Source organism: Anneissia japonica, unplaced genomic scaffold, assembly GCF_011630105.1.
Source record: "Anneissia japonica isolate Jap-2015-1 unplaced genomic scaffold, ASM1163010v1 scaffold310_len583560_cov164, whole genome shotgun sequence".
NCBI lineage: Eukaryota > Metazoa > Echinodermata > Crinoidea > Comatulida > Comatulidae > Anneissia > Anneissia japonica.
This window is the reverse complement of record NW_022695742.1, coordinates 82,754-100,144: the sequence shown is the minus strand read 5'-3', so window position 1 is coordinate 100,144 and position 17,391 is coordinate 82,754. Positions and strand designations below refer to the sequence as shown.

At 35.2% G+C, this 17,391-nt stretch overlaps 2 protein-coding genes across 4 annotated transcripts in view; one reads left to right on the top strand and one right to left on the bottom strand.

Annotated features, from left to right (window-relative positions):
* LOC117101545 (sentrin-specific protease 1-like) overlaps positions 1-2,751 on the top strand; it is a gene marked incomplete at its 5' end in the record, with an annotated part of 10,435 nt that extends 7,684 nt beyond the window's left edge. The window contains 2 exon segments of the mRNA XM_033241520.1: positions 945-1,085; positions 1,968-2,751. Of these exon segments, the coding sequence (XP_033097411.1) occupies positions 945-1,085; positions 1,968-2,078 (252 nt within the window). The 3' untranslated portion in view covers positions 2,079-2,751.
* LOC117101544 (tripartite motif-containing protein 2-like) overlaps positions 2,748-17,391 on the bottom strand; it is a 16,240-nt gene continuing 1,596 nt past the window's right edge. The window contains exons 1-2 of one of the 3 annotated variants that reach the window (XM_033241517.1): positions 12,811-13,080; positions 2,748-9,145 (exon numbers count right to left, since the gene is read on the bottom strand). In XM_033241517.1, coding sequence (XP_033097408.1) covers positions 6,895-9,145; positions 12,811-12,860 — 2,301 coding nt within the window. In that variant the 5' untranslated portion in view covers positions 12,861-13,080 and the 3' untranslated portion in view covers positions 2,748-6,894. Of the gene's footprint in view, positions 9,146-12,810; positions 13,081-17,391 lie in introns of those variants that run through there. The other 2 variants (XM_033241519.1, XM_033241518.1) reach the window with 2 other exon arrangements.

Genomic DNA, 17,391 nt, shown 5'->3' with positions numbered 1-17,391 from the left:
TTGTAAATCTACTCGTAATTCAGTAATCTTCTGTACTGTAATGAATTTGATGATAAAAAGAGAATGAATGAAAATGAAGGATAACATCATGCTGTATAGGATGAAATCACAGATCATAAGTCTTGCTACTGTGGGAAGAGCGTGAGTAATGTGTTGTGTATGAGTTTGTTGTTTAATTTACACTTATCCTCTGAGTAGCTTAGCTCAGTTGGTAAACCTGGTGGTAGCCACACTGTGTGGGCTGAACTGTGGACCCCATCAATTCCTTCCACTGCTCTCCTCGATTTCAGCTGGAGGCCTGAAACACAAGTTAGTCTTATGGTTATGGTTATGGTTTTATATTTATATAGCGCCTTCCACGATCGAAACCGTCTCAAGGCGCTTGAAAAATATATGTGCATAATGTATGGAAATAAATTTGACCGGAAATAACCTAAACTAACCAAACAGAATAACCTACAAAACAGATAAAAAATAGAATCACACATCATCACACCGTTTCACTGACCGACCAAGGCCGGACAGCTATTGATTTCACAGGTGTCATAATGATGTGTGTAACTAAATATTGGCCTATCGAGCAACAAAAATGAACGAATGTGAGTGGTCTATAGTGAGTTATAAAGATGAGTTATTTGAACCATTGGTCGTTTGTGCAATGTTGCCCATGTTCACGTTGAAGAATACCAATACACTGCCAAATTCACCACCAGAAGGACCCCAAGTACCCCTGCAAATAGGTCTTCGTATTTAGTGGGTTATCCATGGTGCGAGTTAAATCTTGAGGCAATCTCAGCAACGTGTTGAGACTTCTTTTGTCTATCTACCTTATTTCTGCTTCAATGAATTATTATACAATTTACTATTATTAATATATAATCTATTATATGCAATATTTATGTTTGAAGATTAAATCATAAATATTCATTCTTTCACATTTTCAGAACCTTAAAAAGTTTATGGTACTAGAGGCAAACCAACATCAAAATCCTAAATGGATGTTGAAAACATGGAAAACCTCAACTGTAGAGGGCACTGTTCCAAGACAAACTATCAGTGGTGATTGTGGAGTGTTTGCTTGTCAGGTAAGTCTGAATTGTTTGCCAGCTAAAGTTTTTAATTATGTTTTCAGCCCTCTCTGGGGCTTCAAAGTGCTGGTAACTGGAGTGATAATGGTGGTGCCTCTGCTTCTGGTTAGTTTGTAGGCTGTTTACTGGCTTAGTGTTCTGAATTTTTCTATTGCTGTTTATTTTCTCAAGCACCTTGAGCATTTTTTTTTAATGGATATGTATACAAATTTTATTTATTATTAGATATTTTCTGATACCATTTAATGATATTGATTTGATTATTTATAAACAATTTTACATACATTCACATTGAAATTAGAGAAGGAAAACTAATGAGTATCAAAATAAGTAAAGCATAATGAGATAATCTAGAGGAAACTTGACTGACAAAATCCAGAGGGTGTCATTGGTAGCTTGCTTGAGTCTTCAAGTAAGATGCTTTGTGGTAATTACCTCGTCCTTCAGAGTTGTCGGAGGTCCATGTGCATTAAAACGAAAGCAATGCACTATTTAGAATATGTATGGGAAAGTATCCCGGCGTACTGACCATGCAGTGGCGGGTCCAGGAATTTCAAATAATGGGGGCCCAGGATGGGACTTCCACAGATGGAGGGTCTATATCACCTCAGCCCCATCATTTATGATTGTAGCACCTCTAGTGGGGCTGGGGCTGGTTGGCCACAGGAAGCGCTACAATGCTACCGATGTGGATCTTCAGGGACCTAAACCAAATTTTCAACGAGTAACATATATTAATACTTACATTTACTGTACATTAAAGTAATACTATATTTATCAAAAGTAAAGGGTGGGCAGGACAGCAAAACAATATCATCAGAACTGGACAGTTGGAATATCTGACAGTATTTTTCTTTTTTTTTTTGTCTTCTGCGACAGTTTGCAAGGTGTATGGTTGCCAGAAATTCTGCAGAGTTTCATCAAAACGAGATGCCTCAAATTCGTCAACAGATGATTAGTGAGATTCACGAGGGAGAGGTTGCTCTGTAGTTTGATGGAAATCTCTGATTATGTTTTAACTACCTCATGTTTTGATGATTTATTATTACTGTACAGGTCTCCCTCCAATTGAAGACCTCTTTTGGGGTCAGGGTTTCTATAGTCTTTAGCAGCTTTGGTCTCTAATTAGAATGATAGACATTTGTTTATTTAGGACCACAGAAAAGTGGTCTTTAATTAGAGGTGGTCTTTAATTGAAGGGTTTTTAATTAGAGGGAGACCTGTATATGCTGCCCACTCCATTTAAGAATTATTTATGCAAAGTATGTATTGCTGAAGATGTTTCAGAATTCATGTGATTGAATTAAAAATGTTATCTATTCATGTTCTTTAAAAATGTGGGTGAAATGCACTTTTAATCCAAGTAGCATTTAGAGAGTATGAAACAAACTCAGTTTGGGGGGATCAGGGTGATTCGAGGAATTGTGATTTTTTTTCCCTTCATCTTGTTCTGAAAATGAACTGAAGTTTGAAAAATTTGAAGCATCATGACTACATTATATTCCTTGGGGTTGTTTCATACTTAGTGTTGAACCTAATAGTTATATTATTAAAATGATATTGATTATATGATGGTGATGTTCATTATAATGATAATGATGATGATGCTGACGACGAATATATAATTACAATAATAAAAATGTCAATGGTTTTTTACAATAATTAAAAGAAAATTAATATGTTCTTTATTTTAATATTTAGAGATGTTTTAAAATGTTTTTTTTTTTAATTCTCTGTAAGAATAACAAATTTAAATAACCATTTCATTTCATAATATTTATTACCATGGTGCTGCAATTTATGAATAACGTTTGTGCCCAATATAACTCATTAGCTAAAAAATTTTGTCATATTTTTAATTATAATAAGGAATATAATCATAAAGAAGAGAAGCACTAAGCAATTTGATCATCTAGATGCACAGAGATCTTGTTTAAAACAAGTTGCGAAAAAGTGTACTTACGCATGTAAATTATTTAGAATTGCATTCAAACCACTTTAACCAGCAGAGGTATTGCTTCCATAAGCTGAACACTACACAAATTTCACAAGAGCAAATTTTAGGTAGAATATTGTAAAATTTTGTTCTTGTGAAATAAACAAGATTGTTTTAAGGATATTTTAAATTTATTTTTAAGTATTTTACAGAAGAAATATTTACTATGTTTTTGTGGTTATATAATAAAGATCATAATAATGACATTAACGTTGTGCACTGGATATCTTTCATGGATTCATATATTTTAAAAAATTTTAAAAACAATATAATTTTGTACTGCTCTGTGCACACTATCAATTTTCAAACAAATATCTGTGATTTGCCCATATATAGCATAATGATGTCATATCACACCTATATATGGACATATCACACCTATATATTGACATATCACACCTAAATATGGGCAAATCACATGTATTTGCCATATTTCAAAATGTGGACTGAACTTAAAGGTGGTAGGTACTGCCACCACCTGATCAAATCATCAGTAAGATTTAACTACAACATTTAGCTTACAATTGAAATTAGAACAAAGTAATACAGTACAAAACAAAACATTTGGATTCTGCTAACTGAAGAATTCAACTCCAGCAAATTTCCCTTTTTAGTAATCTTTAATTTTGATGACGTAGGAGTGAAGCCTTGACAAATGTAAAATCGACTATCCCCCACCACCTGATAGCACCACCAGAGCATGAGAATTAATATTTTGGTAAATTTAAGGATATTATTAACTTACAATTGATATTAGAACAAATTAATATAGTACAAAACAAAACAATAAATTTCTTTTTTTTTAGTGATCTTTACGTTTGATGACGTAGGAGTAAACGCTTGTAACAAAAAATCGACTCAGTTCTGACCTAGACTTCGAAGTGCTGTCTCTAGATTAAATAGTGCTGTCACTAGATTAACACGTGCTTTTACCAGATTTAAAGGTGCTGTTTTGGCACATTTATACATAACATGTTCTGGTAGCCACGGATTCATCAACTGTCTCAGTATAGATCAGTCTTTCTTATATTGCATGATTCGAGGGCATTTGTTATTTTCATTAACTGTAAACATGTTTACTATAACGTCTAGTACAGTATATGAACTGCCAATAATTTACTTCCAAACTATTCTCTTCCTTGTAGAAACATTAATGAGGCTGTTATCCATTTTATCACGTATTATACTTTTGAACATGCGCACATATAGTGAAGGGTTTTATTTTAAAAGGTAAAGTTCAAGCTGTATGTTATAAATGGTCAATAAAAATGGACCTTGACAGACGGTGACGGTTAATGCACGGGATTACGCGCATGTCCCACAAACAAACGCACTTGTTTATGTATGCTTATACGCTGCCGTATGTGTCCGTATCAACAATATCAAAGGGGTGATGCTTCGTGGAACGGCCCACTGTGTATAGAGTATTATAATTTAACCTAGCGGAAAACTATTATCTGATTTAAAAAAAATTATGATCCCTGTCTTACGTTGTTTAATATCCCTGGTCCTGATGGTTAAACACTGCATGTTAAATATTGAAGACAAACAATGTAAAATTGTACGGCCTACTGTCTGCTGGGCTATAAAACCTAAAACATATAAATGGGTGTCTGTCTTGCTTCTATAGCTTATTTATGTGATTCTTTTCTTTATCGAGATCACAGCGAAAAAATATTTCTCGGCAATTAACAGACGCATAAATAATATGCCTATATTTTTTTTTATATTCTTATCATAAACCCCTAAATCGACTGGTAATCGTTCTAGGAATAACGTAGATATTTGTCTGTACACCAGCAAACACTGAATTGTTTTGATATATGTCTTATTTATCGTTAACAACCTAATTTATTCTTTTAATTTTTTATTGAATTTTTACGTAGTTCAAAGTTAATAATCGTGCAGTATTATAATTTTTCTTAATTAAAAAAAGTGTATAAAAAACTATTCTGGTTAATTCCATACCGGTAACATTTATTAATTTCCTATAGACATAAAAGAGTTTCATGAACAAATATGAGGAAGATAACGTTGAACGTTACATACATGTATTGTAGTTAGTAACAGGTCGCCTCAGCGAAATATTATTAGGGTTGGATTTATGATCAGGTCATTCCGAGAGATAAATCTCATCTGTCATATTATACAGCGACGTGTCGATTGAATTTACTTGATATACGATGAAAAGATTGTTCTTTCACCTTTTCAACTTAACATAGACATTAATGGCAACCTTCAACTTAATCCCGAATAGTTTTGTTTCGAAAAGCAAACGTGATGATAATAAGGTCTTTGTGTCTTTTATGTTATTTTTATTCTAAATATTTCTCGAAAAATAGTTTAGGTGTAAAACTAAAGTGCAAACTCAGTTTAAATTTTCTAAATTATTTATGTGTACTTAACATAGTACTTTTAGTAGTAGATAGTGTAAACAGAGGTTTAGGATCCAAGACAATAAAGCCCTGTCCACACTATCAAATGTGTATGATGTTCCCATATATGGGCATGATGATGACATATTATAACCCAAATATGGGCATGTCACATTTATTTGATAGTGTGGACAAAGCTTCAGACATAGGCCTATATTTTTTGTTCTGGGGAACCATTCCTGTCCTGGTAAATAGTTTCATCTGGTTTCAAATAGCAACAAGTATCTCAAGGAATTATACACATTCATTCCTGTCCTGTGTTTCGATTTTTGATACATAGAGAAATAGAACACATGGTGCATCCAAAGCGCTTTTCCATTATTCACTTTAACCCATTAAGCCCTCCAATAACTGTTAAATGGAACAGTCCAAATGTCAACATTCAACTTCTTCTTCTTCTTCTTTCTTTCAACTCAAACATTTAACCTTACAACTTTTTAATTAGTATGCAGTACTAATGTAGGCAAGGTGTTCCATAGACCCTTGCATATACTTATCAATTACGATCGTTCATTACCTTAATTGATAATACATTTAGTTAGCTTATTAATATTCATTTTTAAGTTCTGTAGAGTATATATACTCGTAGTTAAGAATGGCGAGTTTTGGTTTGTTTTCTGTGTGTTTGTACTGAAGATGGGTTGAAGAGTAGGCATGCGCCCGAAACATGTTTACCATCAATTTACGTCCGTTTTTAGTTCGAAAAATCTGCCTATTTGTTTACTCAGGAAGTACCGTACCAGAAGATATCCTCATGCTTCATCGAAGCTGAATTGTACAATTTCTTACATAATGCAAAACGTTCCGCGTTTTTTCCGAAAATAAATTACTTTGGTCTCGCAGTATATAAATACAATCCATGTTTTATGTCTTCATTTACCGTATCCTTTTAATAATCTGCACAGATGACAAAGATATTTTATGCCAAGTTTCATGCTTTGGTAATTTACATCTCAAAACCTTTCTGTCTGTCTGTATGCTCTAGAGACTAATGTGCGCAGCTTTTATGATGTAATTCTGTATTTCGACTTACTTATACTTGAATTGTAATTTGATGTGCAATTATTATAACTATTTTGATATACAATCATCATCGTCATTTGTAAGACTTTATGTGTCTTGCATTATACTTTGTCATAAATGTTTCCAAGAACGTTCCCCCTAAAAAGCGTTTGTGTCTTTCCTGTTACGTGTACCACTGTTCCTAGACTTTCATATTATCCTTCATTTCGACATCATTAATACAATAGTAACTGATGTAAATACTAGTTATATTAATGTTACAGCCCATGGATTTATAATGATGTGTACAATGCCGTGCGCACGTGTACCGTATGTTGACGAGAACTAAAATCATTGGCTTACTTTATTAGAATTACAAGTCAAATAATTTGGCACAATCGTTTCCGTAGTCAACCACAATTAACTTACTGCCGTCTTTGCTAATACACACACCATTGGGATACTTCAGTCTGTCAACTTCGTTATCAATACGGCAAATGAAATTTCCATCAGAGGTGAATTTCAAGATCCGATTATTCCAATCGTTACAAACGTACAAGTTATCGTCCTTATCCGTACAAATGCCACTTGGATATTTCAGGGCCTCGCCGTCCTGGGATAATATGAGTTCTTTCAAGAAGTGTCCATCCTTGTTGAACACCTGCAACCGATGGTTTTCGCGGTCTGACACGATTAGCTCATCTTTTGTGTTAACTGTAGCTGACAAGGGTCCACGGAATTGCCCTCGACCGTTGCCGTTGTATCCGATATCGTGAATATGTTGTCCGCGGGCCGTAAACACTTTCACTGTGTGAAGTTCGTGATCGACGACACAGACATTACCACTGAGACTGAGGGCAAGACCACATGGTTTCTTGAGTACATTCTTACCAAATCGACCTAGTAAATGTCCCTCGATATCGCAGACAATAACCTGACAGTTACCTGCATCCGATACGTAAATTACACCGTCACCCGTTGTAACGATATCTGTCGGTTCGAGATTTTTCTCTAAACTTGGAAAACAGAGGTGTGTTTTATATCGTCCATCAATGTCGAAAATTCTGATTGCGTTATTCCCTGTGTCCGCTATTAAGACGTGTTTTTCACCAAACATGCACACGCCCCAGGGCTCCCGAAGACATCCCGAGTCACCACCATCTCCATCGCCAAATTTAAGACGATGAGTCGTCGACGACGAGACGTCAATGTAATAAGGACTTTCACTGAGTTGACGCCCAAGAACGGAGAGGATAAGACGGTGGCGTCCCTCGCTTATCGGGCGGAATGTTACATCATAGTTGCCATTATCTTTATTGCTTACGCGAGCGATTCCAACCTCGCCAGTCGGTGAACAGAGTTTGGCAGAGACTGGTATCGGTTGAGCATTTATTTCATTTCTTTCGACAAGATCGTCCATTTGTAATGTAAACTGTACATTTTCACCAACAGCAACAACCTGTGGCGGCGGTGCCTCAGAATTGAAAACGGTTCTGTATATTTTTGTTTCATTTTTCTCAATCTTTCCGAATATTTCGGATTCATTTAAATCATCTTCGCCGGCAACGAATCCGATCGAAGGTTCATCGGTTATTTGTGTCTCCACGTCAGTCTGCAAGACGCGTTGGAGTTTAACGGTACTCTGTAAACTCTGTGTCATGAGCGCGACCTCCTTACCACCTTCCAGAAGACTCTCTGTTACACTGTTAATACTATCTATCTCGTCAACTATCTCCACGAACTTACTAATTTCCTCTTCAATTTCTGAACTACGCTCATTGAAGAAATCGTTATACTCGTCCATCATTTTCTCCTCGTGTCTTTCAATAACTCCAGTTAGAAATTCTTTACGTTGCCGGATTTTGTTGATGTGTTTTTCACGACTGACATCAAGGTTCTCTTTTATTTTCCGCAACCCATAAAGCGTTTCACTGGCTTTCTGAGCTTTGCTCTGCGCTTTGTCGATCATGCTAGTCATGTAGGACCGCCGACTCTCGGCGGCACTTTCAATAGACAGCTGCCTGTGGACAGGAAGAGGATGCAACGTTGCGCAGCACTTTCGGCATATGACGCGCTCGCACGTCTGGCAGTAGAACTGTATCTCATATTCGGGATGATCTGGGCAGTGATCTGGGCTGAGGATTCTAATTCGTGCTGCCGGCATTGCCTGTGAGCTCCTGTACTCATCCATTGACTGGACTCTGTGATTTCTGGTCAATCGTAAGCGACGGTGTGCGCTCCCACAGTCGCTACACAAAAACTCCAAGCAGACAGTGCAGTAGTTCGATGCCGTCCTCTCGCAGCCATGGCACGCTGTGGAATTTTCCTCGCATTCTTTCTTGAGCGAGATGAAATCAATTATATTGTTGATGAAGAAATTATCTGGCAGACCAACGACACCATTTGCAGGTAGCGGATAATCCTTGCGACACACAGGACATGTCAATCCTTCATTCCTGTCAACCCATAATTCTAAGCATCCTTCACAAAAAGTGTGCTGGCATGGCAGCACTTTAGGTTTTGTCAGGCGATCGAGGCAAAGTGTACACTGCAAAAACTGACGATCCAAGTCTTCAGCTTTGAAGGTATTTTCGGTCGCCATGATTTTATGAGTCTTTCTGCAGCTGCAAAAAGAACAAATCCAATCAATCAATTAAGCAAACAATCAACTAACCAACCAATCAGTCAGTCACTTAATCAATCAATTGGTCCAACTACCCAACCAACCAACTGACGGAGTGATCAATAAATCGTCAATCAATCAATCAATCAATTAGTCAATTATTCTATCAACCGAATACATTGTCAAATGATAACATTACAAATCACCCTCTAATTCAAAACCAACTTTGGGTCGGACCTGAAAATTTGGAGTGGTCTCTAAATGGAGACCACGGCTAAGACTGGTCATTAACCAGCATAATAAGAAGGTAATCAAAACCGAAACCATCTAAATGGAGAATATTTCTAAACAGAGTTTTTTTTTAATTCAGCATAATTAGAGGTGATCAAATCCAAACATTTATTTTATCTTAAAAGACTTAAATATTTATTTCCTTTTTGTTGAATTTGTGTTAAGTTTATGACTAAATCAATAATGTTTTTTTTAGCAACTGGAACCAAATTGAAGCATATCTTTTATCTTCAAATATGATACCATATAATGTCAGATAAACACCTGAAATGAAAGTACCGGTACTAAAAACAGCCAAAACGCTCGAGCCATTGGGCGTCTTTCATTGGATCTCACGGATTTCAACACTTTAAAGAAATTATGGAAACATTGTCTTGTCATCGTTTAATATGAGATAATTATGTTAAAAAGAACCACGATTAATTCGTGAATACTAATTGATGACAATTAACGGTGCATTTGTTTTAAGCTTGTCTGGTTAATTTCTTCCAAACGTGTTCTTGTATTAGAAGTCTCTTTAGGACTTTAAAGAAGGTCACGGTCTCGAATTAGATGGGTCTCGGAATTACAGGCTTAGTGTTAAGTGATAGACCTCATATCTCTAATTAGAGGGGATTTCTAATTGGAGGGTGAACTTTATCACATTAATAATAACAACAACAACAGGAAATCCATCAATCAATCGATTATTGAATCAATCAAATACACTGAGATACTGAGCATGATAAATGCACAATATAATAACAAGAATTATTATTTATTCCATATTAATCAATGATAATAATAACAACGTTAAACCAATCCATCGATCAATCCATTGTTTAATAAATAAATCAATTTATCAATTATTCGATCAAATATATTTTAACATATTAAATTCTTAGTAGCCTATAATATTTACATAGCATTGCAAAGCTTTTTACTAAATTATTGTATAGTAATTCATGAACAACACTATATTATTCGATTATCTTATTTGTTTTATATATTATGTATATATATATATGTATATATATATATATATATATATATATATCTAAAACGTCGAGTATTAATTTGAGGATGGAGTCATCATATGTCGACAATTCACACGAATAATCAATTGTACAGTATAAGCTAAGAGTCGAAGATTGCTGACTGTATTTGAACAAAAATCAAAATAAATAAAATTTTCTAAACTCTACACATCTATTTAAGCACGTAGACAATAGGCCTAATTGATACACTTTGGTGATTTTGCAACCTTTTGAAAATGATACTGTAACAAATACAGTGATGTGATAAAAGTTAGGAATGTTAAGCCAATTCTCATTCATATCTGTCACATGGGAAATTCCATAAATTCTGACGTAATTTTGACAGTCTCAGAATCTATATATTTTTTCTTGAAGATGTTTGTAAGTTTTTTTTATGAATACTTACAAATTAGTACCAACTTAAGCCAACAACTAAAATCACGCGATATTAGGCCTAATAAAAATTGGATCAGATTTTGGATATTTTGCTAGTAAATGGGAAGTTGAATTTGCTCCCTTTAAAACAGCGTTCTATTTTACTTTTATTGAATTTCAAATTACTTTAACCTGTCTGTTTATTGAATCACCTGAGCCCACTATACTTTGTCGCCATCTTCTCATTTGTCATCTAAAATTCCCACTAACAGTTCTGTCTCGTAGAGGCAAGACAAACAATTATGGTTAAGGCAAGACAAACAATTATGGTTAAGGCTAGACTTTTTTTACACATTGTTTAGCGAACCCACCGCCCTCCATGATGATTTCGAATAAATATAAAATTTTATTTTTGGTTAATTAGCGCACCCACCTCCACGAAAAAATAGAAATTTCAGAAAAAAAAAGTTCTATATTTTTGCCTTAAAATCTCCACAAACAAGATATATATATTTTTCCTAATTATATAAATTTTAAGCATTTAACCATCCCATTACCACACTGTTTGCATTCAACAATACAATTTCATTTTTATTTTCTCCTCTGTCTGGATGTTCTTGTAAAAACCATTTGCTAAATAAGAAAAAAACATTTTTATTTTTCTCCGCCCTCGTCTGAAGATCTCAGGTAAAAAAATAAGTTCGCGAAGCAAGGTAGGCCTATAAAAAAGTCTCGCCTTAAACGTGCCATTTCTTTTCCAAGCCCCCTTCTACATAGAATTACTTGCCTCTTTCATCAGTTCGCGATTCGCCTAATTTACTTACCTTTAAGAAAAATCTCAAGATGTATTTATTCAAGGAATGTTATTTACTTTCCTATTATTATTATTATCCTTTGATAAATTTAGAACTGCCTCTATATAAATCTATTATTATTATCATTTGGTTTACTACTCTACGGAATTGCCCGAGGTGTGTATGTGTTTTAAGAATCATGAAACACATTCGTAAGAAAAAAAGTATTTTATAAAAAATTTTTTTTAAATTCAGGCAGTGCTTATTGTGTGAAAATGGTAGGTGACCTTTGAAACACGCACCTTAATTTGTTTGAGTAATTATTAGGGATGGGGAGCGGAGATGGCCAGGCGATTTAGGCTTCTGTTGAAAACTGTTGTTAATGTTGATGCAGTCATGTCATCAATCATCATGTTCAAAGCAATACACACCCTGTCTTACTCAAAAACTTTTGAGATTAGGTGTGCGTTGGTGTGTAAGTGCAATCGCTTACCTCAGATCACAAGCATTGGACTGAGTATAAATGATCATATTTAAGTTATTGTTGAACCATATGGAGGGTTATACTAATTTAATCCTGGAGATGTCAAATTACTAGCAGTATAAAATGTGAAATCAGTATTAATATGATCGGATGTACATGCGTCACGTATACGTTATCGGAAACCTCCCCAAAACAACACACCATTGTGTTGAGCAAAAAACTGTTCGCTGCAACAGCTAACTACAAAAATAATAATCAACGCAATAGCAATTGTTGTGTAGTATTACTTACTTTGCTCTGCTATCCACCATGTCCTCGGGCAACCAGTTTTTCCAAAGATTTATTTTATTAACTAATAATTTATTTATATTAATATTGTTTTTTTCCAAAGCTTATCATTTGAAAATTATAGTTTGATAAGACAACACTTATCATATTTTATAGGTCTATCAAGGTTTGATGAGCAAAAAAAAAATAAATAAATAAAATAAAAAATAAAACAGTAGCAACACCTATAAAATATTAGAAATTATGGCAATTATTAACAATAAAATAAATAAATAAAACTGCTGATGACAAAGTTAAGAAACAATATAACAGATTACAACACGCCACCAATTACCGTACTTGCCATCCTGAATAGAGGAAACAAAAGTTCGTTTTGCATCAGGAAGAGTTATGCAGGAAGTGTTCACAATATTCCTACCTTTCTGTGGCCCTTGGTTCTGCAAGCTTGATTTTTAAAGTGACGCTCATCTCTTGCTTGTTCACCAACAAATGCGATAATCGCCTTTGCAGACGATTTACAACAAAATTTCAGCCTACCTTTTGTGTTATTTATGAAGCCACAGGTCGCCCCGTTGTTACATAAGTTTACTACTGCGGTTTACGCTCATAACTTGTGTTTGTTTTGACATGAGAATTCATGCTGACTAGGCCTATATATGTCACAAACCCCCTCAGGTTCAAGGGTGATCCATTCGGTGACTTTGTTTTGTCGATAAAATGAGTCACTAACTTCCAAATGTTGTATCACCCGGCATAGGATACTTTACACACGATGCTAAAGATTTTTATTCCAGAGCAACATCCGGGGAATTGGGATTGTGATTTGTTTTAGAATACAAAATTGTGAATGAAGAAACGAAAATGCAAGGTTACAGCAACAACAGGGGTGTCACCAATATTTGCTTGATGGTGGGGGAATACTTTGTCCTTTGTCTTTCTTTGGGGAGGGAGAACGATCCCACAGAACGATCAAATATGTTTTTCTGTTTTACCTTCTCAGCATATGCCGCAGTTTTGGCGCTAGAGGGGCTGGGGGGTATATCCCCCTATCGGGAAGCATATTCCCCTCCCCGTCGGGGAAGACGAGTAAATTTTGTCGGGGAATAAACAAATAAAAAAATTATTTACATATAATATTCGTTTAGCCACCATATTGTTTTCATTGAACTATTTGTGTTAACTTTTCATCACAATAATAATAATAATAATAATAATAATAATAATAATAATAATAATAATAATAATAATAGTTCAATGAGACTAATTCAAAATTATTCGCGTTCTGTTATGACAAATGCTAGTTTGAATAGCCTCATGATGGTTGGAATACATCGTGATAGGGGAAGAAACCTCGAGCTTGACAGCGTGGTCGACAAATTTCATGCAAAATTTCCAAAATGTAGAATTTCACTCTGAAGTATGAGGATTTGAAAATACATCAGATGGCTACAATGCATACTCTTTGTTTCTTGTTTTATACAAAATGTTTTTTTTTTAGTTTTGGAGGCTGATTTCGACATTTGAAAGCACATGAAGTCATATTATAGTAGCTCGATGCCTATCAAATCATCTCATCTCTTTAGTTTTAGTTTAAGCTTTAGTTTTTTTAGTTTTTAGTTTGTTTTTTTTACTCATCTCTAGTTTATTTTAATTTGCAAATGGAAGTTAGTTTCGACATTAAAAAACATACATGAAGTCGTATTATGGTAGCTTGATGCCTATCAAATAACTAATAAAAATTCATCAAAATTTGTCAATTATCTGTAGCTTCCAAGGGGCTTTGCCCCTGGACCCTCACCGGTGGCCCCTTGGCGGCCTCTTGGCCCCAGCCAAGTGAGGCTTGCTCCGCACGCCTAGCCCCCCCTCGGGCCTTTAGCGACCCCCGTCGGGCAGATCCTGGTGCCATCACTGATATGCCGGTGCCTGTACTTGTGAGGTCAATCAATCATTCGCGCAACAAGATATTTTTGGATAAAAGGCTGAAGAAATTGAAGGTTGACAGCAACTTGATGTTGTTGATGGCCCAACATTAACTTTGTCCTCTGCATGTTTAGAATGATTCACGAGCAGTCCTTACTAGGTGACAACTGACTTTCATAACAACAAAATATATGTTTTGATAAAATAAATAGGCCATAGGGGTTATGAAGAAATAGTGCACATTTTCATGGATTTGTCGGGTCACTTTTGTGACACCATACTACTCCCTACAATTTTATCTCAGTGCTGCCATGTGCAATTTTATTTCCAACATTCATTAATAAACATACCAAAATTTATAGGCCTAACATTTACAAAATACACAATTATTTGAATGCACATGGAATTTGATACAAAAGAAACATAAATTAAGTTTGCCCAAGAACAAAAATCAATTCAAATAAATTAAAGTCATTTCACCGTTTGCAACGTAGATTCAACACTTAACAATTTTAATGGATACGCCTATAATAGAGTCAGCGATAGCTCCAGAAATTTGCCGACAGGGGGTCCGACATGTCCGAAAGAGGGTGCGAACCAACGGGCCGACTAGAGCCTCAATCAAGGTCCAGGAATAAAAATCTCTGGTAGAGTTCTTCATGGGGAGAGATTTTATAGCTTAGTATGGCCCAAAAATGTACTTTTAGACCACAATATTAGGCAATCAAAATAAGGGTTATTTGGATAGGGGAATATTTTTTTTTGGCGTCGGACTAGCGGGGAACCCGGCCTGTCCGACGGGAGGTGAGGGGAATGCTGTTGTAAAAAAATACGTCAAACATTCAGTTGTTGTTTTAAAAGATATCAAAGTAGCTTCCAGTAAGACAAAATTCAGTTTTCGCTAACTAAATTCAATTCAATTCAACTTGACATTTACTACTTCCTTTTTTGTGTAATACAACACAATTTACGGTACTTCAAAAAATAAAAATGCAAAAAAAAAAAAAAATTATGTAAATTAATAAATAAGTGGAAGAAAGGAGGCACGACCCGAGAAGATAAGAGAAACAAATCTAATGGGCGGATTTAGTAGGAGCTGGGCCGGCCCCGCCCCCTCGCTACCTCCTTTGGGAAGTTAAAAAAAAAAGAAAAAAAAAGAAAGAAAAAAAAATTGATCGGCCAAAACACCTCAGAGGTTATTTTCGGGCGTCTATAAAACACAACATTTGCGGGGGAATGCCCCGGACCCACTAGGGTAGTGTTGTCTCGATCAGCCCCACTTTCGCCCCCCCCCTTTTTCCCATCTCTGGATCCGGCCCTGGGTCGTGTGGTGGGACAGCCTGAAATAAGAAAAAAATATAAGAGGAGACTGCTAAAATTACGAATGGTATAATTTATGTGTCTGTTGTTTGACAAGTGTAAAATATGTTCCTGTTCTAAATTCATTTGTAATCCAAGAATTCACTTTAATATAGAAAATAGGGCTGCCAATGTATTGTTTTACTGTAATTACGAATATGGTGGATTTAATGAAAAAAGGGAAATTCATTATTCGAATCTAAAAGCTTCAATTGCTCTCAACACAAAACAATTAATTTTGATTAAAAATCATTCTGACAACTATACGGCTACGACGTGACTTGTGCAGGTGGTAAGGTGAACAACCTAACATTATTTCGAACAGATGGCGATGGTCACATCAAGAGTCATTATGAGTTTTCTTCCCAGGATATTCGATCGCTGACTAGTCAACATCATCATTCTCATTAATATGCCACGTAAAAATCAAAACGTTATTCAAAAAATTGATACTAAATATTATTAATTATGTCTAATATGGACCCACGTTGGTAACTAATGTTGCATCATCAATGATGCTTAAGAAAAAAATTAATACAGAATGAAAAAAATATAAATGTTAAGGTACGGATGGTCAAATAATATAAATAAATTTGAACATTGAAAATTCTCCAATATAATATTAAATACGTCAATTGTACATAACAATTAACTCTGAAGAACCCCTTCTGACAACATCCTAGGCTGACGTGACTTGTTCAGTTGGAAAGGTGAACAACCTAAAACTTCGAAAACAGACTACGACGATGGTTACTTTACGAGTCTTTCTTCGTAGAATTGCGATATACGATCGCTGACGAATCAAGATCATCATCCTCATTAATAGGGGAAGTCATGTCAAAATCAAACTGTTAATCAAAACAAAATTATTAAAAGGCAATGGCTACAGTTACACCAGTCCTAAACAACTTCCTAATTTTGATTGGATGTTATTGTTCTTATACAATCAAGATTAGGCTTAATGTATAGGCCCATATTGCTAATATTAAGGATTTAGATGTATAAAGAAAAACATAAATACATATGAAAAATATATATACTTAGGTACGGTTGGTCGATTTAATAGAATATTGAACATTTTCAAGTTTAAATCGTCATCTTTTTATAATGGTTTATGAGAAGCACAGTGCTAATTATTTTCTGAAAGTGGGTTACATACTCACCAACAGATCTTGTTTTAAAGTAGGTTGCTCAACAAAGTAAGTCCTTATTACTAATAATGATTTACCCAACTTTCAAACAAAAATTTACCGTCACCTAGTAACCATCACATATTATTAGTTTGATCAAAGGGATTGAAACAATAAACAAATAATAAAAGTGGAATTTATTGTTTTAAAATCCTCCTGGTGAAACGCGCGAAGCTGTCTGGGGACTATCGCAGGTCGTTAACGTTCAAAGACCGTAATTAATTTGGACCGATAATGACATGATCTTGTACGACCCTTACACTCTCGACGTTCTTGGTAAAGCAAGCGGCTGAAGTACATATTTCTAGAGTTCCAAGCATAGTTTCAAATTATTCTTCAGCTAGACCTAGAAAATTGTTTCTAATGCAGACCTTTCCCAGAGTGTCAGATGCAATGCGGTATCTAGGAACCTTGAAATGGGACGGGGAGCTGATAGCAGTGGCGGCTCTAGAATATAATTTATGGGGGTGGGGACTAAGATGTCCGACTGGGGGAAGGCTAAGTATTTATGGGTGTAACTGTAGTGCGCA